We start from the raw sequence: 27847 nt of genomic DNA, 5'->3' as shown, positions 1-27847 counted from the left end.
TTCTGTTAAATTATTTCTTTGTAGTTTCCACTTGAAAGAAGTATGATCCATGGGTAGAAAAGTTTAGTTTTCAGAAGTTTGACATGAACAATATGTTTTAGTCAAAAACTTCTGTATACAAGGCTTGGTTTTTCTCCCTTTTTATTACACTAATCTGATCTCAAAGGAAAGCAGGTTAACTTTGCTCTGAATTGTAACTGTTACCATGAGAGTAGCTTTACAAATATGAAGTCTTTCTAGATTGAAGAAGATAGGTGGATCTGGGAAATGATTTGGAAACCCACTTAAGTGCAACAGTGGTTCTGTGTGTCTCATTCAAAGATAGACTCTTTTAGATAACAAAAAATGAGTCATGCCTGTGAAAGTAGCAATAAGGAAAGCATTGGAGGAAGAGCTTTAAAAGCTAAAACTGCCAGTGTTCAGTATTCACTTTAAATATGGTCATTGCATTATCTGAGTTAGGTGTACACTGCTTCTTGCAACTCAGTTCTCATTGCTAGATTGTGTCCAGACTTATTTAGAAGTCTGCTTCTCGGCTCCTTAGAGCTGTGGCGCAAACCTAATATTTATTCACTGAAGGGGAAAAAAGGACAAGACATACAAGGAATGTGACCTAACTAAGCTGCAACTTCACTAATTTAACATATCTGGGAAATTATCAAGCAATGACTCTGATGCATACCTTCCTCTTGTAATCTGCACCATCTGAGGGCGTGTCTACGCAATTTACAGCGCTGCAACTTTCTTGCTAAGGGGTGTGAAAAAACACCCCCTTGAGCGCAGCAAGTTTCAGTGCTGTAAAGCCCCAGTGTAAACTGCACCAGCATTGGGAGCCATACTTCTCATGGAGGTGGGTTTTTTTAGAGTGCTGGGAGAGCTCTCTCTGCTGTGACTACGTAAGCCACGTTAAAGCGCGGCCGCGGCTGCACTTTAGCATTGCCAGTGTAGACTAGCCCTTAGTCAGGGCTACTACCATTCCTGCAGTCTCTAGACCTTTAACCTAGTTCCAGCAACACTGTTGTGACTCCACCACCGTCCCCCTCAGACAAGGGTTGAGGATATGCTGTGGGTGGGAATGGCTGGCTCCTTGCTGTACCAACCATTAGGAGCCCCTATCTGTTCTTCTACCACCATCTTTAGAAAATGTCCTCCCCTAATCCTTATTTCAATTCCAGTCCATCCGTGAAGTGAATCACATAAGCACTGGACATCTGTTGAGCTGCAAAAACATGACCACCTTACTACCTAAGCTACCCACTGGGTCTCTGGCCTGCTGACAGGAAGGTGAAAAAAATCCACATCTCCCTGGTCAATCTGGTAGTTGGGAGAAAAAGTTCTTCTCAGCCCCCAAAAATGTGGCCAGCAGGGTCCAGAAACATGCTCCTACTCTAATTTGAAGGGAAGGACTGGGAAGGCTGTTACTGCCAGACAAAGGATTACACTCTGGGCAGGGGTTTATAAGGAAAGGGTTTATAAGCCCTCCCTTTGAATGTGCATGAACAGATGAACCTTACCAAAGAAAGCCATTACTGCCCACTTCTGACTGAACCTAAGGAATACGAACAGACCCCTTCTGACTAATAGTAACTGCATTACAGTCTGTTTGTAACTTGTAAAATTTCAAAGTTGTTTTGGTTCTTCCCTTTTGAACTATTGTATCAAATGAAGGAGATATTTTTCCATTGTCTGAGAAATATTCTGATACTGTACCTTGTTCTGACCTGATATGATGCTATTGTGATTTATGGTTCATACTTAGGGTAATTTATAAACACCTAACTGCACAGCTTGAATTTCAGACTGGACTGTTGTGATGGATTATTTTATGCTTTCCCAGATCTATATTCCCATTAATTTTAGTTTATGCACTTTGTTGCAGCCTGAGTATTTCTTTACTTAGGTAACTAGAGTAGCTCCTACCCATTCATTTTTCTATAACTTAAAATACTTTGTTTCAGAATTCTGGAACAACTTAACAAATGGACCTTTCTTCCAAGCAGATATGTTGGGCCAAAGTCATCCCTGTGTATTTTTTTTTGTTATTTTTATTTTTTTTTAATATAGGATCTCAATAAATCATCCTCTTTAAAATGATTGCAAGGGTAAACGTAGGCATATGAGAGAGAAAGGGATGGAAATGGAACAAAGGAGGGGAATAATATTACCTTAGTCTCTTTGAATAATAGTTCCAATAATTAAACTTAAAACATGTGATTAAAATTAGTTGAAAGCTAGTCAAGTAAAGTAACGCTTGTTCCTGAAACCTCTTAATCCACTGTAACACAACTATAGAAAAATCTGTTAAAAGAATGTTAAAGTTGCTAAGTCAGGCACTCAAAATTAGGAAGTAACAGAATTAAGCTTGTTCACATATCTGTTATTAACATTAACCCCTACTACTGCTGCCAAATAATGGAGTTATGTAACTTCACCAGTGGGTTAACTGTGCGGAAGTGGCCCCATTTTACAGACTGCATAACCAAGCATATTGATGTGACAGATTCTGTCTAGTATGGCTAAGTGAATGAGACTTGAGTTCCACATTGGAGAACCAGGTTATCTTCACAGCTTCTGCAAGAAGTGACCTTGTGCAACTTATATTTTGCCTGTAAAATGGGATAGAGTTGGGAGAGACCTAATACTTGCTTTCCTCAGAGGGCAGTGATATGGGGACTAGCTCAATAAGGAGCGTGTCTTGTGTAATGTACAGAATTATTATAACCAGTTGGTAGAAGAGAAGACATTCAACTCATGGTGCACCTTTCACTGAGGATCAGGGAAGGAGGATCAGTTTTATTGTGTGGCCACTGCAGAGCAAGGGCGGATGCACAGTGAAGTTGGAGCGTTCAATAAATTAAGTGTGCAAGCTACTAACAAATGCTGCTGTGCAAGTAGTGGTTTTCTGCAATTTATACTACTTATTTTCCACTAGCCTTGTTCTCAAACAGTTCTCTAAAATTTTGCTAAAATTTTAAAATTAAAAACCTGAGGCAAAGATGGAACATGGAAAACTTCAGCCCAAACAGTTAAAGAATGTCAATTATAAGCAATTATAAAACGGTCATAATGAAAAATGTTATACAACTTTGATATAATTCACTATTCTGTCTATGACTATCAATTAAACTACCAATTAAACACAGCTTCTTAATTGCAATACACTTCGGCTTTTTTGTCTAACTGTGATAGACCAGGTGAGAGGCTTTCTAATTTATAATGAAAAAATAGATATTTTCTCAACAGCACATTGAATAGATTTCAAATAAGAGCACCATATTCTAGTAATATTTGGAGGCATAATTATATTTTTACAGCCCCATTTCACATGAGACTCTTAAGACAGTTGATAAAGTTTAGTTAGTTAAACCTTTCAAATTGCTGGCAGGTAGCTAGTTAAGTATTATCCCCATTTTACAAATGAAACTGCAGAACATAGAGGTTGTGACTTGACCAAGATCACTAAGGAAATCTGACCGATCTTGGACCAAAACACAGAACTCCTTATTTGCTGTGCTTTCATAATTCATAGTTGTAAAATACTATTTATGACTCTCTCTCTCTTTTATGAAATGTTGCATTTGTGTGATTGTATGATGGTCATAATTCATTTTGAGAATTTTTAAAATAAATGAACATTGTAATTTGCAAATCTGTTTATTTTGAAATCAGTGACTCTTCAGTTATACTGAAAGCTTCCTGGTAGTGGTGCAGTGAACTCCATTCCATTTCTTGTTATGGATTCTCATGCAGGGTACTCTTACCAGCCTCAGAATATTTTTAATATTTCAGTACACAGATACTGTAGTACCTGTCTGGTGTATTGCTTAATTAGACTATATTACTTATACTGTGGAAACTCAGTTCTTTAGCAAAACAAATTTGCTTAAACATAAAAGGCACAAACTGTTTATTTCTGGTTTTGTTGATCTTTAGAAATGCCACCAAGGTAAAGACTTCACAAAATAATTTGATTAAAACAGGTTATGAAAGCAAAACAAGGTTTGTTGGGTTTTTTGTGTGTTTTTTTGTTGTTGTTGTTTTGTTTTTAAATATGGTAAGACTTTTGAAACTATGCTCCATTTCCTTTGGGTGTTTGTAATTCTTTGTTAAGTCTGAATCAAGTTAGTTTAAATAGCCAGGTATTACAAGACACAAGGTTAAAAGTACCCAAAGTAAGCCATTGCATTGACAGCATTTTATGTAAATATTGTCAAGAATTTCTCAGTATATTATGAAACCTATAATAAAACTGAATAATAGTGAAATTTTGCTACAAAAAGCTAGAACTGTGTGTTTCACAATCTTTTAAAGAGGGGTATCAAGATTGACAAGTCCTAAATTGTAAGCACGTAAGAATAGCTTTGTTTTCTTTCTCTCAGGAATTTATCATGGCATCCTGCATTGGACACTAAGAGTAAAATGTACATACCGCACTCTCATGCATTTATAGATTTGAATAGAGACTTCACTGCAGGTGAGTCACAAATATTGTAATGTTTTATTTAATTGCTATAAAGATACTAATGTTGCTTTTAAAAAAAACAGGTCCATTGCATTCAGTAATAATAAACAGTAGATTTCTGAGCTGTCAGACAGGAAAGAACAATTACATGATAAAAGGAATGTAATAGACTACAGTATATTAAATTTAATGGATGCCTTATTAATATTAGTTGATCTTTTTAAGGTAATTCATTACTTGTAATTTACTTTTAATTTTATTTATAACTATATTATTGATAGCAAGTTTAAATACACTGCTGGGTTTATTTATTTATTTTTTTTAAAGACATTCCAGGAAGTGTTGTTCATTCAAAGAAGTGTTTTTACAAAACTTTATAGGTTTTTGAATGTAAGGCACTGACTTCTGTAAATTAAATGGCACTGTTTCTTTCAAAATGACTGCCAAATTGAATAAGGGTAGTAAAAGCTTCTAGAAAAGATGTCTCCCAACCAGCACACCTTTCATCCTTTCTTTCGTCCATCTTTCTGTTTTAACAAAATGTTGCAACTACAGCTAACTCTAGATAATTTAGTAGCCACTGTTAAAACCACATTTCTTATTCTCCAGTGGTACTGTCGGTGTTGCTTATAACGGTGAATACTTGGTTAAAGGTGCCCACTGTAATGGGAAGTTGAAGAGAAACAGTGTCTCTAGTTCGATTTCTGCAGATAGCTGAAATGTTAGTTCTCCTTGCCACCACCTTCATTGTCACTATCTTTGACAAAAATAATAATTTTTTTTGCATTTAAAAAAAGGGAAACTTTAATGTAATCACATCTCTCATGACACTGGAACCCTTTAACCCACATTAATTTTTAATATAGACATAATAAGATCTGTGATTTGTGAATGTGACGGTACACCACAAGTGTGTTGTAAAGTACCAGATGTAAAATCTTGTGTAGTTAACTGCCTCTGTTGTGTGCTTTCCCTTATCTTGATACTTGAAACATTGATGCTTTAATTAAAAATGCTTATTTTCATTGCTTAGAGTTCCGGATTTATATGTGACTTGGTGCACAAGGGGTCCATTAACATCTCTATATCCATTCCATTTTATAATCTCTATATTGGAGTGTGTTTTACCACTGATGCATGGGAGATGACATGTGAAACTCTCATTTACATTATCTTCTGCATAATTCCTCCATTTCTGAATAGAGAATCTTATAATCAACTTAAATTTTAGTGTTTTACAAATGCACATATTATACATAACTTCTCTTAGCTTTACAAATTGTATACAGTGTGTTGTATGAATTTAAACATATAATTTAGCTTTAGGGACCATAATGGGTACATTGTCTAGTACACTTATACATGTTCAAACGCATTCTCACATTCACAGTTAGTTTTGCCTTGGTTCCCTGCATATCAAATGAGTACTGTAATTGCTGGGTCCTCTTTGTAGATGCCTGTATTCTGTTCATAAAGTAACTTTCATAAATGCATGAAATACACTTTTGGAAAAAAGAAGTTAAGAAATGAAAGTGTGGTGGTCTATTTCAATTAGTAATCTGAGTGTGAAGGGAAAGGGAAAAGAGTCCACAGGTTGATTTAAACAATTCCATTCTGAGTCTCAGGCACTAAGTTTTCTGTTCTAGCTCACAGTCAAACCTTTGTTTGCAGTTTTGAGACACTGTTGGACCAGGTCTTTGTGTGAGACTGAAACTGGAAGAATTAAATACATTAAGTTAGTATGGTGAGTGTGCATTATATTGCAGCAATGACCATTTTTGTTAAATGTATTCTATAAATCTTATGCAGTGAATGTTTTATTAGTGGCCAGGCCTATAAACGGTTAACTTGTAAGTTGATTATTTTTTAGGAAGGTATATTAAAATCTACATATATGGTTTTAGTATAGTATATGGTTTTATTTTTTGGCTTCTCTCTGTTTGTGCATATCAGTACAGAGGCTAACCTAGAATAGTCAAATGGCAGGATTAGTTCTTTGCAACACTCAAAATCATATACAGAGGGGAGGTAGCTAATGTGCTTGGTGGTGGTATATAGACGATGTAAATTCTTCTACTACCTATAGTAGTTTAGGCGGTGCTAGAAACACCGTCTATTATTAAGGTTGCCTGATGCTTCCATTCTATACTTCCTGTTTTCAGTTATTCATAACTTTGCCAAACTTCAACTGTTTGGGTTAAAATTTCCAATGCCAGGTATCTTCCACAGGCAGAGTTTTTTTGGAAAACTTCAGCCAAAATAGTTTAGCTGTTTCTGAGAATGAGGCAAGGGGGAAATGTTTTACCCATGCTTTTTTTTTTGTTTTTTTGTTTTTTTAAGTGTCTACCTTTTCTCTGAAAAGCTTTAGTACCTCTGTGCTTTGGAGTGAGGACTTGAATTTTCAAGAAGGGACTGGACTTTGTATCAAAGATGTGCCTTTTGCTATCCCGGTGAAAATTCACCAATATCAGACCAAGTTATACACCTTTGAAAAATAGCCATTCACACATGTTCAGTAAGGAGTGAGATACTAGCAGCTAAGTTCCCTGAAGATTCTAGCCACATCTGGTATGCTCAGGACAAAGGGAGAGAGAACCGGTAGATGAGGGGCGGGGGTGCGGAGAGACTGTCATCAGATGAAGAGCTGCAGGAGATTGGGACTGATAGATGAAGGAAACTGAGAACCAGGCTTTGTCCCTACCACTATTGTCAGTCAGGTATGTGAAAAAACACACCCCTGGCCGACGAAAGTTTCACTGACAAAAGTACCAGTGTGGACAGTGCTATGTCAGCGGGAGACTGTCTCCTGCCGACATAGCTACTGCCGCTCGTTAGGGGAGGTTTAATTATGCTGGCAGGAGAGATCTCTCCTGCCGGCATGGATCAGCTACACAGGAGACCTTACAGCAGCACCACTGCAGTAGTACAGTGGTGCTGCTGTAAGGTCTATAGTGTAGACAAAGCTCTAATGTGGTGGTGGTGAGGGGGATATGGAAACAGACCTGCTTAAGAGTTGAGTTTGGGAGAAAACATGGACTGACTGGGCAAAGAGATGGGGGTGGGGGGTTAGGGAACTGGGAATTGGTGGGCAAGGAGACTCAGATTTGGGAGTGGTTGAGACTGTGACGGGAGGTCTGAAGCAGTGAGATTAAGAATTGCTGAGCAAGAAGACTGAGACTGGGATGAGAATGCTGAGGAGTGGAAAGTGGGATTAGGATGAGGAGGCAGGGGAGAGGAGACATGGGCAGGGACAGGTTGAAGGGACCAGAGCAGAAGGGGTCTCATTTGGAGGCAATAGGGAGGAGATCTGTGCCCACTAGAGCACATTTTCCTCCAGAGCCTGGAATAGAACTCAAGATTCATGACTCTTGCCCATTCCTTTGGTGTCAGCAAATATCTGTGTAACCACTGTCAAAGTGTCCCATCCCCTTCTAGTATTGGTCGACACACACGATGAAAACCTACTACAACTATTCTGTTTGCTCAAGTGACAAAGGTCTGTGTAGTGGATCTAAAGGTTCCAATCCTGCTGATGACCTGTGTGGATGTCAATACAGTATGATGCAAACTAGAAAAAAAAATCCTTTAAAAAAAAAAAAAATCTAGGATACCACACAGAAATGGATGCATGTGGGATCATATAATTAAAGACTGTATCACAATGTATACACACAACGGGGCCAAATAAACGATTGCACAGACAATCTTAATCCTGGCATTTCCTAACTTTTGTGTACTTTGCAACCTTATTAATGTTCTTCTAACATAGTTTTTGCATGTAATTGCCTTGTTTTTTAAAACATGAAACAGAAAAAATCCTCTAAGCGATTATTCATGTGTAATAATAGACATGATATACATGTGTGGTAACACAAGTTTGGCTTCTACAGTATTGCCAAACTCAAGAGATGAAAATCACAAATCAGAGACCCTCTTGATATCAAAATCGAGTCAGACCCCACAAAAATCATGATTTTTTTAAAGATTGTAACTTTTTTGGTTTGACTTTTGATTTTCCTTAATTCCACCACCCATCATGTGTGTGTGTGTGTCTGTGAGAGAGATAATTTAGTGTTGCCCACTCTCCGAAATTCATTAGTCTATGTGATTTTTGGCCCTTGCTGCAGGAGCTCTTGCCAATCCCCTGCCCAGAAATTAGTTCTGTCCATCCCCCCCCACTTCCCTCCCAGTCATTTCAGGCCCACTCCCCAGGCCCATGTTTGCTCCTCCTGGGGTTCTTCACCCCCTCTCCAAGGCCGGTGTGGGGGAGAGGAAGAGGAGTAGAGGTGACATCCAGTCTGCATTGCTCGTAGGAGGAGAGCGGGAGGAGGGAGCTAAAGAGCCACACAGCTCAGGAGGGTCTGCTCCCTCCTCCCCCTTCCCCTCTTGTGAGAATGGCTATGGGTAGAGCCCTGCACGGATACAAAATCCGATCTGCAAACATGGTCCATGGATATCCACAGATTTGCAGGGTTTTAGATATAAAATTGGGATACGCATCAATCCACAAACATGGTCAGTGAATATCTGCAGTTTTGCAGGGCTCTACCAAATGTAAAGTTCAGTCTTGGGTTGCAGTTAGGGTGATCAGATGTCCCGATTTTATAGGAACAGTGCCGAAATTTGGGGCTTTTTCTTATATAGGCTCCTATTATTCCCCACCCCTGTCCCAATTTTTCACATTCATTGTCTGGTCACCCTAGTTGCAGTACATGTAGGAGAGTTAAGTGTTTTAACCAACAGGATTTAAAAGTTTGTCGTAGATGGCCCCATTTCTTATGTGTTTGTCTAGACTTCCACAAGTCTTTGAGTGCTGCTTTGATATGAATGATTAAATGACATAATAATAAAACAAAAGGTATATTATCTGCTCTTAATTTTGTAAAAACCCTGAAATGCCTCATCTTTTACTTCCCCACATGCTTTAGAAGTCCTTTCTGATGCTTTTTTTTTTTAAAGGTGGTACTTCCTAGAACATTCAATACTTCCCTTCACAGCAGATGAAGCCAAAACAGTGAATTCAGCTAAACTATTTTGACAGCTCTATTATTGTAAACCGCTTAACAGATTAAAAGTATGTTGGATTTGAAAAAAAAAAAGAGCCTCTCTATGCTAAAAACCTTTGTGCCAAGTTTTTGCCTACTCAATTTTCAAACTATCAATATATCAAACCCTCAAACTAGGAATTTATAATGGAATACTTCTACATTGGTTATAGTGAAGCTGTTAAGTCATTATAATTTATTATATAAGTACATGGACCTAAAGATGTGTTTTATCCCTAACAGCACTTCATAAAAGGCTAACTGTATAAGGATTTTATAAATCCAGAAAATATGAACACAACCCAGAACAAAGATAACACTAATCTTTCTTAGGGAGATAGTATCTGAAACAACCCTACTTATAATGCTGGTACATTTTAATAATTTCATCTAATGTAATCATCTCAGTATTTCAGCATTTGAACTCTTTATTATCTGAGTATTTCAGCATTTGAACTCTTTATTATCTAACTGAACAACCTTGAACTCAGTAGAAATATATTTTATGTTTTAAAATTTCCATTTATGTATAGAAATTCTCTAGGTGCTAAGTATGTATTGGGAATGAGTTTGAAGAAAACATAAATTTTCAAAGAAATTACAACAATATAGTTGTAAATAAATGCCACTGCCCACATTTCTGCAATGCTTCATATCCTTAAGGATGACTCAGGAACGTTCCTAGGTGAAATTTTAAGTAATGTATTTGAAACAATGCAAATACTAGTCTTAACTTCTTGTGTTTGTGTAATTGCTGATGATGAAAATTCTGGAGAAACACTGGGTACAAACATATCCTCAACAAATTCTGCTGTTATCCAGGATTTTAAGTAGTTCTGTGTACATGTTTACTTTTAGTGTGAGTATCTTGCATTGTAATAGTTAGTATATGTTAATTGATAATGTTTTGCAGTGACAGTGGTTGCTGCACAAAGTCACCCTAAGGTAGAAGGTACGCCAGAGAGATTGGTCCCTTCAAATCTGGACTTGTTAGGTATTCTCAACACAAAGTGGACTGATGCTGACTCTCTTTGCTTAACACCGGGGTCGGCAACCTACGGCACACGTGCCAAAGTTGGCACGCAAGCCAATTTTTCCTGGCATGCAGCGTGGGCTGAGCCGCTCAGCCCCGCCGCCACTCTGGAGTTCCCGCTGCCGGCTCCTGCGGGACCCGCCGCAGGTCCAACTCAGCACCTGCTGCTGGCCTGGGGGGAGGGAACCCCAGGCTGGCAGCGGGCTGAGACCCTGGCTGGCAGGAGCCGCCGGTGAAAACCCCAGAGCCGCGGTGGGCTGAGCTGCTTAGCCTGCCCCACTCTGGAGTTCCTGCTGCCAGCTCCTGCCAGCTGGGGTCACGCTGCGGGTCCAACTCAGCACCCGCTGCTGGCCTGGGGATGAAGGAACCCCAGGCTGGCAGCAGGCTGAGACATCAGCTGGCAGGAGCTGGAGGCAGAAACCCCAGAGTGGCGGCAGGCCGAGCCAGTCACTGCTCTGGGGTTCTGGCTGCTGGCCAATCTTGGTTTCCAGCCCTTGCTCATCCTGCTTTCGGGCCTGGAGTCCCAGCAGGCCCTTTACATATAACAGTAGTTTGGTTATATATTATAGACTTAGAGAGAGACCTTCTAAAAAGCGTTAAAATGTATTACCGGCACACAAAGCCTTAAATTAGAGTGTATAAATGAAGATTTGGCACACCGCTGCTGAAAGGTTGCCGACCCCTGGCTTAACACTTTTGAAGGGGGTTTCTGCCTAGGTATTGTGCTCCAAACACTGCAGACTCAGGAGACTCTTGAAGGGATTTTCTTTGTTGTGCAAATCAAGTTGGCAAATAAACAGGCATGAGATTCTGTTTCTGACTTTTTAAAAATGTTTTGCGAGTCTGAAAGTGTGTCATCGTGATGACAATGTATTAAATTAAGTGGCTTTATGCCAGATCTTGTTGATAGTTGCTCTGTGAAGAAAGACCATGTTTCCGTTGATTGTTCATCAAGTTAATCTTCAGACAATGAGGAGCTCATGCTCAGCCCTGGTATAAGACAGGAAGAAACATAGTTGGGAATAAATTCTTCCCCAGTATTCAGCTTGCTAAAGATCATCTCAATGAAAATGTGATCTGTTTCTGGACATAATTTTCATTGTCATCTGCTTAAGGCCCAGTTAACAGAGCTCAACTTTTATCACAAATAGAGAGGATAACAGTGCATTGTGGAAGACAGGCAGACAAGATTGGAAAAAATCCAGTCTAGAGCTTATTTTCTATTTCATTTTGCTACTCACCATATTGCTCAGCTGTCTGAATGCAAATTATGTGTTGAAGATTATCTTCCCGTATCCAAGTTCTCCCACGCCCAGTACCAATGGTCCACCATGGCAAGCTGATCCGTGAATGCCAGCAGCAATCTTGAATTATTTGTTTCCATGGCAGACAGCAGGGCAGGCATCACTGTTTCGCAGCTCATGAAATACTTCAGGACCAGCTGTGTTGTGTTCATAATGCTCATCACCAGAATGGTCAGCAGCTCAGGAACCAGGCTGTTAGGCAGCAATGGCAAGCATAGAGTTTACAAGGGCTGTTGGAAGAATGGCACAAAACAAAATAGGTAGCCCAGGGAATGATGGGACGAAAAGAACTGCATCACAGGATGGCAAGCACATCCCCATGATACACAATGATCCATTCCCGGAGCTCCCAGCGGCTGAGTGTGACAGAGGGTGGAGTGTTGCACAGTGGGATAACTACCCACAATGCAGTGCTCTCTCTGCTGATGCAAGAGCAACAACTGTGGACGCACTCAGCTGACACAAGGAGCATTTGTGTGGATGTTCTCCACTGATGTTGTTAAAGCGACTTACAATAGTCAACAAAATTTAACTCAACTCAACTCTGTCGTGTACATATGGACTTACTAAACTTTCCAACTCAGACCTTGAGTTTGGGAATGAACTTGAGAAATTTCACTCCTATTACAGTAGAACCTCAGAGTTACAGATACCTCAGGAATGGAGGTTGTCCATAACTCTGAAATGTTCGTAATCTGAACAAAGCACAGTTCGGTCTCTGGACCTAGAAGCTGACACTACAGGCCAGGTTTCAGCAGCAGCTGAACTCCCTACTCCTCACTGGTATGGGTTTGTGAGCTTGTCCCCCTCCCGGCTGTGTGTGTATGTTTGAGAGACAGAAAACAGCACTACACCACTCCTGGCTGGCGAGGGAGGTAAAAAACAGCATGTCCCCCTCCCAGCCAGGGGTGGGTGTGGGTGTAAAAACAGCATGGCCCCCTCCTGGCGGGTGGGAGGGGTGAAAGTGGCACAGACCCCATTGCTGCTCCTGCTCTGCTGGCTCCAGCTGCTTTGAGCTGGCAGTGGCTGTAAGTGGCTGCCGCGCACCAGGGGTGTGGGGGGTTGGGGACAGGCAACCCAGATGTGCCGACCTTTAAGATGCAGTACAGGTACAGTACAGTATTTGCCTTCCCCCCTGCCCCGCTGCTGCCCAATTGTTACTTCCGGTTTCACATGGTGTCCAGTTGACCCGTCAGTCCGTAACTCTGGTGTTCGTATATTTGAGGTTCCACTGTAGTACTTAATTTGGGAAGTTATAAGCACCTGCAAAAGTCTCCTGTGAATCCTCTTGTCAACCATACCAATAACTTCTGAACCCCTACTGCAGCATTTATAGAGTGATATAAATGGTATGTTGGTTATTTGTATTAATGTATAGAGTGAATTTACTCATCCATAGTTGAGTTTTTGAGGCAGTTAACCTTAGAGGTTTGGGTTTCTTAGGACAGGAAGCAAACTGACTTTGTTCAAATTTATTTTTTGGCTGAGTGAAGTTTACTTTAACTCCTGAATTCTGAGATGCCATACTATCATCACAGGCAAGTGTCTACAATCCTCTTTCATACATATTTGGTAATTTAACACCTATTAATTTCCAGGTAATGACTGGGATTCCAGTGCACAGATACTAGTTGGAAGGTATAGCAGGTGCGTATACAAACTTCGGGTGTTAGGCTTCCTTCTTTGAAAACCTGGCCCCATGTTTGGGAAAGTAAGATAGCTTTTGCTGAAACAAATATAGGCAATCAGTATAAGATGAGAGTAAAATGCCTGTATGAAGAAATCCTATTCAGCAGCAGCTGCATAGGTAAATACATTTTACTTTTCTTATAAAGCTACTTTACCATTAGAATTGCAAAAATTGATACAGGGATGCACTGCTGCTGAAAATTCAAGAGGCTTTGGATGCTGTTGAGATACATTTTCATTCTGAGAGGTTTAAGAAAAGGAGACCGCAGTCTCTGTATGCCCTCCCCCCAATATTTGCATGCATAACTAATTGTAATGTCTTATTTTATTGCTTTCTTTACCATTTCAGTTACTCTCTCTAGCAATAAATTGACTAGCTGACCAATATATTCTGTGATCTATTCAACAGAAGACTTCTGAAAATCTTGAATTTGAATGCGTTATCTTAATAATCTTGCAGTCAGAGTCTAAACATAAAACAAAAGCATTCTGGGTCAGATGAACATTTTCTCCAAAACAAGAGGATATATGCACTAGGAATATTCAAAACTTCGATAAACTGCCATAATTATGCAAAGTAAATGCTGAGTGGAGTGAGACAAATAGGATCTTAAAACAGCTGCAGAAAGAACAAATCAAGATCCCTGCATCATTAGTAGTGATTGCCTGGTTGTAGAAAGCAATATGTTAGTTCAGTGAAGAAAAGGCTTAATGACAAAGCCTTTAACTCTCTGCCATATCCTGATTACAAATAGAATTGGTCTACAAAATTTCATTTTTAACAATATTCAAATGTACCATTGTAGCTGCTACTTAATGGAGAAATAGCTTCTTTCATGAGCAACTTGGGTCATGCAAAGGAACACTGAATAGTTCTGATGCCAAATGGAGCAAGGAAAATAAGTGTACTATGTGTCTCAGGATGAAAGGTCTTTTTAGGAGAGCATCACAATGTTTGTGGATAACACTGGAGCACTTGAGGCAAAGGAAATTAAGTCTAGCCAAAGTCTTCTATCAAATAGTTGCACCCTTATACACTTTCAGCCTTTTCAAGGAATGGGCTGATATAGTATAATGGGTAAGAAATTAGACAATGTTGTGTGGTTTTGTATAGCTGAACACTTGCTTTTGATCATGAATATAATCAACCTGATATCAGGGCATGAAAGTAGTGTATTAGGGGGACCCTAGATAATAATTGCTTTGTTATTCATAAAGCTTGGCAAGACTGATATGCATTTCTGGAGCATCTGTTAGATGTTGTCATATAATTATCTTCAAATTCTGTTTGTGGAGGGGCCCAAATCCTTTCTTTCCCTTTATACACTTGCCTGTGAAACTTGAGGCTCAAAGACTGTGTATATGCACTCCAACTATAGCTCTGTAGCCATGCAGTGTGGGTTTCTGGAGGCACAACTATTGGAAAACAAGACTTACTGTTTTGGCAGGAAATCTTTTTTTAATTATATAAATATGCCCTGATTCTGTAAGTTTGGACACAGCAAAACTCAGTTACACTTGGTCTCTCTTTCAACCTGATTCTGAAATTCTTTGGATCTTACATAATATATCAGAAGAATGTGGTTGATCTGGAAGTACCTAAAGATTGCTAATCACTAAAATAGTGATAAAATGATGACTCTAAAGCTACATCTACATTGCACACCACTGGCAGAGGTGCATAGGGTATGATAGCTACATGTTCAGCCCAAGGAGGTAAGGGAAAGAACTGCTGCTGAAAGGGTTCCTGAAGGAAGTAGCTGGGGAAGCTGCCAGAGGAGCTGCTTTGAGCCTAGAAGTACAGGCCCCAAGAAGGAGAGTTATGCAACCCCCTGAACCTGGGAACAGAGATTGTTGGCCAGAGAAACTTTATTTGGAGCCTCTATTCAAGATTCTTTATTTGGACTTAATAAAGTAGAGCCCCAGCAGGGGAATTTCATCTTAAATGTTTGAATGGTGTGGAGTTATCATGGGGCAATGAGAGAAGGGTAAACTAACACAGAGTGTTGCAGATTCCCTCTTGACCGACAGGCGGTGCTATAGAGCAGGCCAGCCCTTTTTTTACACTGTTGTTAATTCTGGGCTGCATAATAATCATAGATTGCTGTTTTCTAGAGCATGTGTGGATCTGAGAAGGTGACAAACACAAATGTGTATATATAGTTTTACATTATAATTCCTGGTTTTGAATTGTTGTTCACTAGCAACTTTAGGTGGTTTTGACAAATTTGTTTGAATATAGAACCAAAAAAGCGTAGTGGTCATTTAGTCTAGGCTGCAGAACACTCTTAGATTCCTTCTTTAGCATGGGTATGCCTTCAGATGAATGCTTTATGAGCAAATTAGAACTTGAGACTTATTTACATATAGTAAATGAATTATTTTTTTATTAAAGACTGAAATCAAGGAACTTCATCTTATTAGACAGAGACAATGTCTATTTACTGATGAAACTTATTACTTTTGTAAAAATGATTTTTTTGTCTTGTTTTTTTTCCTATCACCAAGCTGGGGGTGGTGGTAAAGTATACACTTAAATCTAATCTTCCCTTTTTTGGTGCTCTGTGACATACATATGTTGTAGACTTAGCCCATTGTGCAGCTTGGGAAAGGTAGAAAGGCAACCTTCAACTTTTATTTTAGGAGTTAATTTTCTCTCCTTGAAAAATTTGGGACTGGCCTTATAGGGGTCTATATAAAGCCAGATTTTTGTTCGCACTGCTGATATAGAGTGGCTCTTCTTCCATTGCTCATTGTAATATTGCTAGCTTTACTCCAGGAATCAGTGGAGTTTCCAGTGTGAAGATTGACATGATTTTCTTAAAATCCCAGAGGATGAGTCCCCATTGTTTTACATAATCAGAAACATAATATATCTGTAGAGAACTAATTTAAAAATGTAAATGTTTAATTGACATTTGAGGGTTAATATTTTAGTTTTGCTGCATTAATTCTTAAAAATGTAAAGGAATTAAATATTTGTTTATAATTATTAGAGCCTTTACTTTAATATAGGGCAGTGATGCAGCTTTCCATTCTCAGTCTGAGTAAGTGGCTCTTTAATGTGTCTTCTGCAGCTCTTTGTAGCACATGATATTAAAACACTGTGTGATTTAATTATTAACCAATCAGGATGATTTTATTATGTTATTAACCAGTGGTAGTTGATAAAATAATACTTGATCAGTCATTTTGCTGTGAGAATTTTTATATGTATAGATACACTAAATATTTCCCTTCATACGGTTTAAATATGAATATATTGTACTATAGTAAATGAAACAATGAATTCACACTACTGTGGCTCTTCTGGGTAATGTTGATCACTAATTTGGCTCCTGAACCCCTGAGGTCTGAGTATCATTGATATCGGCTTTACACTTGTAGTAATGTCATTGTTAAATTTTTAAGCCTTCGAAATATTCATGTATTCTGAAATCATCTTCCAAGGTTCTAGAGCTAGGTGAATCATCATATGCAAAAAATCTTCAAATATTTATTGAAGAATTTTCTTGGGCCGTATCTATCCCTTTTGCTTTCCAAGAATGCTTGAGCAAATGAGTTTCTAGAAGAAACACTTGATCAAACATCTAATTTTAAGTAAATATTGCAAAATATTAATGGAAAATAAACTCCAAATTTATAAGTGTATATGCCATTGAATCTGAATTATAAAAGTTATATTAATCTGTTTAAAAAACAGAACATGATACAGTTCTGCGGTGATCTGGAAGCCTACTTTCGTCGTCTCCGACTCAAGGAATATTTTCAACGCACCACTGAACAGTGCACCGACCCACAGGAACCCTCCTACCAACACTACAAGAAGAAGAACTCTGCGTGGACTCCTCCTGACGGTCGAAATGACAGACTGGACCTCTACATAGAGTGTTTCCGCAGACGTGCACAGGCTGAAATTGTGGACAAACATCACCACTTGTCTCATAACCTCAGCCGTACAGAACGCAATGCTATCCACAGCCTCAGAAACAACTCTGACATTATCATCAAAGGGGCTGACAAAGGAGGTGCTGTAGTCATAATGAACAGGTCAGATTATGAACAGGAGGCTGCCAGGCAACTCTCCAAGACCACATTCTACAGGCCACTATCCTCTGATCCCACTGAGGAATACCAAAAGAAACTACACCATCTGCTCAAGAAACTCCCAGCTACAGTACGGGAACAAATTTACATGGACACACCCGCAGAACCCCGACCAGGGGTATTCTATCTGCTACCCAAGATCCATAAACCCGGAAACCCTGGACGCCCCATCATCTCAGGCATTGGCACTCTGACAGCAGGATTATCTGGCTATTTGGACTCTCTCCTCAGATCCTATGCTACCAGCACTCCCAGCTATCTTCGAGACACCACCGACTTCCTAAGGAAACTACAATGCATTGATGTTCTTCCTGAAAACACCATCCTGGCCACCATGGATGTAGAAGCACTTTATACCAATATTCCACATGAGGATGGACTACAAGCTGTCAGGAACAGTATCCCTGATGAGGCCACAGCAAGCCTGGTGGCTGAGCTTTGTGACTTTGTCCTCACCCACAACCACTTCAGATTTGGGGACAACTTATACCTTCAAGTCAGTGGCACTGCTATGGGTACTCGCATGGCCCCACAGTATGCCAACATTTTTATGGCTGACTTAGAACAACGCTTCCTCAACTAATGCCCCTCCTCTACTTGCGCTATATTGATGACATCTTCATCATATGGACCCACGGAAAGGAGGCCCTTGAAGAATTCCACCTGGACTTCAACAATTTCCACCCCACCATCAATCTCAGCCTGGACCAGTCCACACAAGAGATCCACTTCCTGGACACTACAGTACAAATAATTGATGGTCACATAAACACCACCCTATACCGGAAACCTACTGACCGCTATACGTACCTACATACCTCCAGCTTCCATCCAAGACACATCACACGATCCATTGTCCACAGCCAAGCTCTAAGATACAACCAAATTTGCTCCAACCCCTCAGACAGAGACAAACACCTACAAGATTTTTATCAAGTATTCGTAAAACTACAATACCCACCTGGGGAAGTGAGGAAACAGATTGACAGAGCAAGACGGGTACCCAGAAATCACCTACTGCAGGACAGGCCCAACAAGGACAATAACAGAACACCACTGGCCATCACATACAGCCCCCAGCTAAAACCTCTCCAGCGCATTATCCACGATTTACAACCTATCCTGGAAAATGATCCCTCACTCTCACAGACCTTGGGAGGCAGGCCAGTCCTCGCTTACAGACAACCCCCCAACCTGAAGCAAATACTCACCAGCAACTACACACCACACCACAGAAACACCAACCCAGGAACCTATCCCTGTAGCAAACCTCGTTGCCTACTCTGTCCCCATATCTACTCTGGCAACTGCATCAGAGGACCCAACCACATCAGCCACACCATCAGGGGCTCATTCACCTGCACATCCTCTAATGTCATATATGCCATCATGTGCCAGCAATGCCCCTCTGCCATGTACATTGGCCAAACGGGACAGTCCCTCCGCAAAAGAATAAATGGACACAAATCGAACATCAGGAATGGTAACATACATAAGCCAGTAAGTGAACACTTCGATCTCCCTGGTCATTCTATTACAGATTTAAAAGTCACTATCATTGAACAAAAAAACTTCAGAAACAGACTTCAAAGAGAAACAGCAGAACTAAAATTCATTTGCAAATTCAACACCATTAATCTGGGCTTGAATAGGGACTGGGAGTGGCTGGCTCACTACAGAAGCAGCTTTTCCTCTCCTGGAATTGACACCTCCTCATCTATTATTGGGAGTGGACTACATCCACCCTGATTGAATTGGCCCTGTCAACACTGGTTCTCCACTTGTGAAGTAACTCCCTGCTCTCCATGTGTCAGTATATAATGCCTGCATCTGTAACTTTCACTCTATACATCCGAAGAAGTGAGGTTTTTACTCACTAAAGCTTATGCCCAAATAAATCTGTTAGTCTTTAAGGTGCCACCAGACTCCTTGTTGTTTTTGTAGATACAGACTAACACGGCTACCCCCTGATACTTGACATTAATCTGTTTAGACCATAAAAACATGCCAGGTGACCTGTTAGAATCTGAATATAAGTGCTTGCAACAAACATCTCACAAAAGAATTACAGGCTAAAAATTACTTTCAGAAATTATTCAGCACATTAGGGGTGGATTAAAAATTAATTAAAAAAAATCAGATTTTTAATTTAAATATATTTTAAAAGTCTATTTAAAGCTAAATTTGAAATTATGACAAGGTATGCTAAGGCCTGAACTTTCTATAATATATTTATCATTTAAATTAAATAAAAATACTAATATTTAAGCAGTACACATTTGCTGCTGAAGTTTTAAGGAAAGTCAAACCCTTGCATTGATGGAAGTCACTGGCTAAGCACGTGGAACCAGAGTTTGTTGAAATGATAAACCAGCGTTTGACAACAATATCCTCGTCTGCAGCTGCAGAGAGTATTTTCTTCATTTCAGTTTATTCAACTAGTTAGTTCAGTGACTAGTTCTTTCAAAGTTGAGAAAATAATTGGGAGTTGAAAAAGCAGAAGAGTTTGTTTTCCAATCTGTGAATAAAAATGAGGTGTGAGAGAATGAGATCTAATAGTTCTAAAGTCTTGAAGGAAATGCTCACGAGAAACAATCCATTAAATTCACTTATAATAGGTAATAATACTTCCTTTGCTTAATGAATCAGTTTACTTTTTTCATATGTATCCAGTTAAAATATTTTTATTAGTTAAATAAAACTAATTTTAAAATGCTGCTCATGTACATTTTAATTGAATTCCAATTTCAATCCAAATGGAGCTTGACATAAATAACGATTTAAAAGAAAGCTTTCACTATTTTCCAAACAATAAAATATTGAAAAAATTAAGAAGGCAAATTAGTGTATTTTAAGCTTTATGATTGAATAAATGTTTATAGGTAGAGTATCAGCAAAATACCAAATTTAATGTAAAGGTTATATTGACTTGTAAATCAACATGTTTTAATGGTTGCCAATTAATGAGAATGAATCTTTCTGTAGAAAAATAACTAAAAAGTAAAAAATGCAAAACAAGATTTAAATCAGGGTTACCTGCTTGCTGGTGTTAGATCATGATTTAACTTGATGATTTAAATAAATCCACCATGCAGAATATAGCTCTGAATAGCAAATAAAAGAAAGCTGCAAAATGTATGTTCAGAAAGGCAAAATTTTCCAGACAAATTATTTGTTCCAAAATATTCACCCAAGTTGCTGTTCTCACTATCCTATGATGCAGAAGAGTTACATAGCCAATTTTAATATTTTACTAACTCAGATAATTGTTAATGTAAAATAAGGCTTGTGCAAAGAATGACTTTTGTGTCACGGTTCATGTTTTCATAGAGCAGAAAGTGTGTTCCTAAATCTAACCGCTCTACTGGCTTCTCTAATATAGCAAACTTTAGTGGGAGTTTTAATCAGGAAATAATTTTGCTATCTAGTTTTCATACATTGTAACATTTATTAGTTTTACACTTTGGGGGAGGCTATACAAATGCACTTAATAATTTCAAAACTATAACTTGAGGGCTGGATTTTTAGTAGGGCGCATGAAATTATGTACATATGTTTGTGTGTTCTTAATATGCATGCATAAACTTGGAATACATAAACACATAGCCAGTTAGATGCCATGTATAATTAAATATGCACAGAGTACCTGATTTGCGCACACAAATTAAGAAATTGTGTGTGTATTGTGTGCAAATGTATGTACTCAGTGGCATGAGCTTAATTTTGAAAGGTACACTGAGCAAGATTTTAATTCTGCTGTATTTTGGGACAGTCTTAGAGGAGTCAAACCTTCTAGCTTTTAAATCATCAAAATCTGTTAAGGATCTCCTGAGACCATTTACATTTAAAAACCTAGCATTGCTTATTTATCCTGGACACAGTTTTAAAAAAAAAAAAAAAAAAAAGTAAAGGTCCTGAAATATTGAAGGTTTCAGTTCTCATATAAAGCCCTTTGACATTAAAGAAAAAGGTCAAGTCAATCATTAGTGAAATGAACACTCAGCTTAACCTATTAATAGCATTCTGCTTTTATAACATGCAAAGAAGAAAGACTGGAAAAAATAACAAGGATAATTAGAAGCTAACTGAAAGTAACAAGTAAATTTTGTTCTTCTTTTTCCCTGCCTGTCTTTTCTGTTGGAAAAGAATATTGTAGCTGGGACTGGTAACAGTGCCTATTATTGAGATTACCTGACATTTCCCATTATAAGGTCCTGTTTTCAGCTGTATATAGTTAAGGCTATGATTTAATCACTGGTATTTTTAGTAGAAGTCATGGACAGGTCATGAGCAAGAAACAAAAAATCATGGCCCGTGACCTGTCTAGGACTTCTACCATAAATACTCCTGATTGAATCTGGGGGGCGGGGGAGGGAAGCCCACGGCACCAGCTGCAGTTCCCAGTAGGGGCGCTTGTGAGAGGTAGGTGCCATGCCGTTACACTGTCTAAGTAAACATCTGGCCAAATTAGATGCCTTTGAGAAATAACAGGTTGCACATGCTCAGTAGAGACTTCGTAGATTTTTGCAGCTAAATTCCCAGAAAATTTCATCCACACTGAGCATGCTGCAGCAGGATTTCTCTGCAAGTGCAGCCCTGTACTGCTGTGAGCCATGCTCTGTTTGGGCATCTGAACTGAGAGCAGAGAGACTCTTATAGTCTTCCCTCTCAAACCACCCCGCCCACCCACCTGTTGCTGGGCTCAGCAATGGTGCAGGAGGCAGCTGCCTGATTTGAATGCACAGAGGGCAAGAGATCGGCAAGTGAGGCAAATAGATTGGGAAAAGATGCAAGGGTGGGGGGGACTGGGACTGGAGGTTGATGAGGGAAGAGAGGGAAATTGGAACTTTGAGGAGAGACTGAAATTGGCTGCACATGGAGTCAGTAGATGGAAGCCAGGGAGCGACTGACCGGATGTGAAGCCAGGGCGGGGGAGAGACCACGCCTGAGAACCAGTGGGGTGGTCTGAAGGAGGTAAGGAGAGAAAGATAAGATGAGGAGTTAAGGTATGGGGGAAGAGCTGGAACAGGCTGGGCAAAGAGACTTTGCAGGAGTGGATAATGACACTGCATAAGTTCATAGGTGAGGGAACTAGGGGTGTGGAGAGTGCTGCAGCATCCCCAGTTTTTGTGCGGGGTCCCGCCTTCTATGCCACGCCCAGAGTCCCGGCGTTCTGCTCCTGGCCCTGCACCTGGGGTCCTGGCTGCAGGACCTGTGCCTGGGGCTTTGTTCCTGCCCCACACACAGGGTCCCAGCTGCCGTTGGACCCGCACCCAGGAGCCCAGCTCCTGGCTGCCGCTGGCCCTGCACCCAGTGCTCTCTTCATGGCCCCCGCACCTGGAATCTGCACATGGAGTCCTGGCTGCCGTCGGCCCTGCACCAGGGGCTTTGCTCTGGCCCTGCATACAGGGTACCAACCTTGGCCCCTTATCCCTGCCCGCATCTTCCCCTGCCCCCTCCAGCCACGGCCCTGCTTCTGGCCCCAGCCCTGGGGGATGGGGGGAGCACGGACAGGAGAAAGGGGGGGTGAGGTAAAAAGTTTGAGGTGGGGACCACTGGCTTTCAGCACCCCCACTGTAAAAAATGTTCCAACGCCACTGCACAAGTATTCTGGGGAGAGAGATTGGGCAGGAAGCCAGTGGGAAACAGGCAGAGTGCATCAAGAGGTGGGCAACTGAAAGCCAGGAATAGGCAGAGAGAGAAATTGTATTAGGAGCCAGGAGGGGGAACTGGAAATGTCTAGGCATTGATACTGCTGGGAGAAGGGGTAGACTGAGATTGGGATAGGGAGTTCAGATGTGAGAATAGGAGTTGCTGGGCAAGGAGACTGTTATCCCATTTTACAAATGTGAAGTGAGACACAGAGATTAAGGTCAGAAGTAACCACTAATTTTGGGTCCCCAATTTGAAACAGCAAGCACCTTCAACTTTATATAGTGCTGTATATGGTCACAGCACTATTGTGCTCATCACTTTTGCAAATGGTACCCCAGTGCTTCAAATTGGACATGCAGAAAACAAGGAACACAGTTTACATGAATTGCCTTGCCTCATATAGTAACTCTTTGGCAGAAACAGGGTTAAATACAATTCTCTAGACAGAGCAGCCTTAGTCTGCCTTAACCATGAGACCAATCCTCTGCCTCATTCACTACACACCTTCCAATTTGTGCAACAAATGAAGCAAGAGTCCTACAGAAGTAGTCTCCGTTACACAACCCTGATTCATCCCCAGATCAGGTCCATTCTGGACACTGGATGACTCCTATGTCCTATGAAAAAGTTAGTATGTGGTCATATAATTAAAGACTCTATCATAATGCATTTGTCTCCTGGGGCTGAATTAAGGTTGCACAAACAACCTTAATTTTGGCATTTCTGAACTTTTGAGTGTTAGACTTTTAAATCTTATTTAATAATGTTTTTAACATAGTACTGTGAATGCAATTCTAAAATAAGTATAATCAACAGGAATTTTGATCATAGTTGACATTTTAGCCCCGCTGTACCTGTTAGCTCTAAAACATTGTCAAGTCATTGATACCAGCATCCATTTTGTCTGATCACAGGCTTCAGCCCTCATCAGTTTTTTTCCTATAGACACATTTTTGTAAAACTACAACATTGTCCTTCAAATATCCTAAAACTATCCTGTGCAAAGATGTCTACAAAACATTTGACAACAGGTAGGCAATTATTGTGCTGAGCCTACTGGTTATTACGTTAATCATCATAGCTTCACAGTGACATTATCTTTCTCCCCTTCCCCTCCCCACTTCACTATATTTGTTTTTTATCCACCTATTGTGTCTCATCAGACATTAAGGTTGGAAGTTCTTTGGGGCAGGGACTGTCTTTATTACTTGTGTGTCAAGTGCGAACCGTAGTGGGCCGCAGATCCCAGATACAAGTGTTGATATACTTCCACAACATAAATAATAAATGATTAAATAGCCTATTGAAACCAAGAAATTAACCTACTTATATATCTGTATGCAGGTAATGTCTAAATTAAATGAATCAAATTTGCATGTTTACAAGCCATGCAGAAAGACCTCTGCAAAACGCATGTATACATCATTCAGAAGAAAACACATAATGCTCATTCTAAAACGCATCTAATCAGTCCAAAACCTAATTTCAAAATCTATTTCAGGCTATGAAATTTCACTTTTTTGCCATTTATAAGAGTTTTGAGAATTGAAAGGCAAATAGTGTTCTAAACTAAGACATATGCTGCAGATACAATGGAAGGAAGACATGAATGTACCCATTTAAGAGAAAAGTTCTCTATGCAGATAAAAGGTTGCTATTTGAGGAATTGCAGAGGGAAGCTGGAAAAGGATTTACCTCCTCCCTGCAGAGCACTTGATTACTGACCATGACAAATCCTGCTGCCTTTTACAGGTAGTGGGAATTGTCCAACTGGAAGCACCCTTCCAAGTGTCAGTGTGCATTGACTGAAAGTGACATTGGATCTTTCATTAATATGTTGTAAGTGAGACAGTTGAAAGGAGTAATAAGATCTGATGGGAAGTATGTGGGATTCTGAACAATCTTTAGTTGTGTTAAACTTTGCATAATTCTAACATTCCAGCAGATGAACATACGTTAATTTCTACTATATGTGTAGTAAATTCAAAAGCTTGTGCATGCATTGAATTATATGCATTTACATGAAAATTGAAATTTCCAGTAATGTTACATTTGTTACTCTTAACTTGTTACAAGTATACTAGTAACATGTTCCCCTCTTGCTGTACTATAGATTGTATGTGATCAAAATTATGAACCCTTTCTGTCTTCATTTTCAGGGCAGTTAACTATCTAGTCACTTACGTGTGGCTACCAACTAATTATTTGGGATTTATTCCTTTAGTGTAGGAGTTTCACACTTACAATCAGAAGCAGATCTAATTTTTTGCTTATTATTAAGCATTATTTGCTTAATGACACATCAGTAAATGTGAACCAGACTGAGAATGTGTGCGCCAATAAACAAAAATCAAATTTAGGTACTCACTTTTAATGAAGAAATGTATTAAATTATTTCCATATGACCCAAAAGTTTGAACTTTTGGTGATTTTAATTTACCTCTAATTATGGACCCTACACAACACTCAAACAAACAATTGAAAAGAGCACCACAAGTAAACAATTTAACAGAAACTCTGCCCAGGTCACTCTTTGAGAAACCCTCAGAACCATTACCAGAGAAATATGTATTTAATTTTTAAGATTTCTGCCGCCATGAAGTCAACACCCACAAACATGACTACAGAGCTGTGTTCTAGAATCTGTTTCAATTTCAAACAATACAAAACAACCTTTCTACCTCTTATCACTGGGGCAAAACCTCCTAAATGTGAACTGAATATAAATCATTGCAATACTGTCTTCCTCCACCTTCAGTTGGGCAGCTTGAAATGATATTTTGGAGAAGTATGAACTATTCCCTTTATCTCATTGAGAGTGTTAACTCTGAAGCTCAATTGTCATATTTACATGTCAACCTTTAACTCTTTCATGGCTGATCATTTTAGCAGACACTTCTAGCTACAATATGCCTAGCCACTATTTGAGGGAGTGGGAGCTATTCTGGAAGAGGGTAGTTGGTCGTATCTGTGAATTGATTGCTGCTGCTAAAGATTGGTTGATTTTTAAATGAAGCTGCCACAAGAGTACAACAGAAACAAGACATCTTGCCAGGGAATTTAGGTCCAGCTTGACACAGAAGGTTTGTCTATACTACTCTACAATGTGGACTATGGGGGTGTGAATTTTAGAGTACATCAGTGTTGCACTCTTAACTGCCCTGTGTGGATGCTTCTGGTTCCAACTAAAAGGTACCATGTTCATGTTAACATAGTCCTCATGAACTAGGTAATTTTTAGCTGGTGCTAGCAGTGTCCACACAGAGCAGTTAGAGCACAACACTTTGATGTGCTCTACAGTTCACACCCACATAGTCTGCTCTGCAGCTCAGAGTAGGCATACCCAGAGTATTAGGGGCCTTGACCATATTATAGGTTTTAAGTGGTAGCTTGCAAAGTAGTTTTAACATCTTGAAAGCCAGCAAATTCAAATATCTTTTAATGCTATTTATTGAAGTTTTATTCAGTTGAATATTGTGCTTTAATACAACATTAATGTAAACCAGGCAGTTACTGTACTCCGGTGTTTTAATTTACTTAAGTAATTGATTAGTGAAAATTGTAGTGATCTTTGTGCAACTTGTATCTATTAACTTGAAACTAATATTAAAATGCTTAGCCATTTTTAAGATTAAATTTAAGTGACTAGTTTATAAAAATTCCTGTGCTGCTTCATAGAAGATTATGGTTGTTAACTTCAGTGTTCTGGCAGAACTCGTAGGCTGCATTTAGACTTTAGACAAGATTTTTGGAAATTCTCACACCATTGTTACCAGTGGTGAGAGAGAAAATACTGGCAGCTAGCCTATTGGCTGGTTGCCAGTATTTTCACCACTGTGTCATCTAACCCTACTTAAATTGAAAAACTGGGCCTTCTTTTTGTTGAAGTGAGGATGCTGAGTAAAAACACTCAAGACCATATTTTTCTGTTGGCAGAGACTACCACAATCTTATTCTGTAAAAATGTGTTGATTGGTTTGTTTAAAATGCCAGTGTTCAATCCTATACTTTTCAATACTTGTTAACTTTTTGTTCACCTTTCATTCCCAACCTTTTGAATTTAATTTAGTTTTTTCCATCAGTTTTGTGGCTTTATATTGATTGCTGCTTGTTAAACCAATAATATAAAAGTAAAACATAGGCTTCACCATTTACCATCTCCTTTACATGTGTTTGAGTGGTAAGCCTCCTTTTCAGAGTGTAATACTTTCCTTAATTCCAGCCATTAGATTAGGATGTGAAAAACATATATTACAGCAAATCTGCTTGCATCTGGCTTGAGATTTTTTTCAGAGTATCAAGGATTTCATTTCTATGTAGTGTACTAGTTGAATGTCATTTCTGTACAATTCAGATAGTTAATATACATGAGCTTTCATTTGTTGATTCTCCAATCTGAGACTATAAATATCCCCACCATGTCAACTGCCATCAAATCCATCAGCATTTGAATAGTGTCTTAACCAGTGCCAAATACTTAATTTTCTGTGCTTTTCAGACTAAAAGACACACATTCAAATGCTAGTGTTTTAGAAAAACTGCCAACATAAGA

General features: G+C 39.4%; 1 protein-coding gene across 2 annotated transcripts in view; it reads left to right on the top strand.

Annotated features, from left to right (window-relative positions):
* Window positions 1-27847, top strand: part of ITFG1 (integrin alpha FG-GAP repeat containing 1) — a 201560-nt gene that overhangs the window by 15072 nt on the left and 158641 nt on the right. For both annotated transcript variants that reach the window (XM_034788874.1, XM_034788875.1), the window contains exon 6: window positions 4380-4474. In XM_034788874.1, the coding sequence (XP_034644765.1) occupies window positions 4380-4474 (95 nt within the window). The remainder of the gene's footprint in view (window positions 1-4379; window positions 4475-27847) is intronic.

The sequence above is a fragment of the Trachemys scripta genome, chromosome 13 (genome assembly GCF_013100865.1).
Source record: "Trachemys scripta elegans isolate TJP31775 chromosome 13, CAS_Tse_1.0, whole genome shotgun sequence".
NCBI lineage: Eukaryota > Metazoa > Chordata > Testudines > Emydidae > Trachemys > Trachemys scripta.
This window is presented reverse-complemented; position numbering and strand designations above follow the sequence as displayed.